This window comes from Cryptotermes secundus, unplaced genomic scaffold (genome assembly GCF_002891405.2).
Source record: "Cryptotermes secundus unplaced genomic scaffold, Csec_1.0 scaffold160, whole genome shotgun sequence".
In the NCBI taxonomy this organism is placed as follows: Eukaryota; Metazoa; Arthropoda; class Insecta; order Blattodea; family Kalotermitidae; genus Cryptotermes; species Cryptotermes secundus.
This window is the reverse complement of record NW_019745080.1, coordinates 3,172,968-3,174,430: the sequence shown is the minus strand read 5'-3', so window position 1 is coordinate 3,174,430 and position 1,463 is coordinate 3,172,968. Positions and strand designations below refer to the sequence as shown.

Genomic DNA, 1,463 nt, shown 5'->3' with positions numbered 1-1,463 from the left:
CAAGTACATCGAAAGTGAAATGGCAGTTAGGGTGGGGAAAGGTCTGTGGGAAAAGAAAATTTGAGAGACTGTTTCCCCATTATTGTTAGCGGCACATGGACAGAAGCCAGACTAAAAAAATATGTATAAATACAGGTAAAATTTGCCATTGCCGTTAGTTCTGTTGTTGCTACATTGACATCAACTTGTGGAATAAAGTGGTCTCGGTCTAAATTGAATTGATCTGACATGGTGTCAACCACGTCGTGGAGATTATGGCGCCTCCACGTCTTTCTGGGCACTTTTTGTCTACTCCAGGCTCTCTGCATGTGCCGGGAGCTTGGACGCCTCGAACTTCTTCCTGGAGAAACCTTAGAAGATACAGACCTAGAAGCTGAAGCTTCTGAATTCTTAGTCGTCAGAAAAGGAGACAGCGATGTAGCGGATCTAGAAACTGCGGCGTCACACCATCATGACCATCACCATGAGAAGGGAGGTGGCCACAAGCACCACTCTGACCACCACCACCACCACGGTCACAAGGGAGACAAGGGCCACAAACATCATCACCACCACGAAAAGGAGGACCACGGTAAACACGGCAAGGAACATCACAGTGGACACTACAGCGAACACGGTGGCCATAAGAAGAAACATCATGACGAGGCTGGCCACCATGGCGAACACCATAAGGGAGAAAAGGGCCATAAGGGGGCGAAGTACGGAGAGAAGGGTGGCCACAAGAAGGGACACAAGACACATGGCTACCATAACAAATTCCACAAGGACGAATACCACAAAGAACACAAGTTCTACGACGACTACCACAAGGGAGGCCACCACCACAAACACGGCGACTTCCACGCTCATCATGATAAGAAGGAAGGTGGCCACAAGAAGGGTGGACATCACAAGTCTGGCCACCATGATGATCATTACGGAAAGAAGGGTCACCACGACAAGGGTCATTACGAAGATGAACATAAGGGCCACAAGGGTCACCACGGTCACGAAGAACATCACGGACACCATGAGGACTACGGCAAGAAGGGTGGTCACCATGATGGAAAGCACTGGGGATACCACAAAGGTCACGGACACTAAGTTCATCAACTGTCACCTGGTAGCAATAGCAATGTTCTTCATGTCAACTGTTTATTCTCGGAAAGACGTAACGTAAGACGCAGGTTACTTCTTGTTTGTCAGTAGTGGTCACTAGAAACACAAAAGAGAAGTCAATTCATCTATAAAAGTGCATGTAACTTGTTGTAACTTTTTTCTGTGACATTCACTGTATATGATAACGAGGCGGAAAAGTCGAGACAAAACCAAACAGCAACTATCACAATCCTTAATGTCGCCTATCAAGTATACTTGGTTCAAAACAGAATTCTATATGACATAAACGTGTATACATTACAGTCACTGCAAATGACAAAGAGAAGTAAAGCACAGACAAACCCGTACAGCGACAACCGCAGTGA

The 1,463-nt window shown here is 46.4% G+C and overlaps 1 protein-coding gene across 1 annotated transcript; it reads left to right on the top strand.

Moving 5' to 3' along the window:
- Positions 1-228: 228 nt before the first annotated feature.
- Positions 229-1,083, top strand: LOC111874861 (histidine-rich glycoprotein). The gene has a single exon (XM_023870712.1). The coding sequence runs from the start codon at positions 229-231 to the stop codon at positions 1,081-1,083; it is 855 nt and encodes a 284-aa protein (XP_023726480.1).
- Positions 1,084-1,463: the final 380 nt, after the last annotated feature.

What these genes read in the sequence shown, in the direction of transcription:
- LOC111874861 (XM_023870712.1), top strand. Translation starts at nt 229, where the DNA reads ATGGTGTCAACCACGTCGTGGAGATTATGGCGCCTCCACGTCTTTCTG.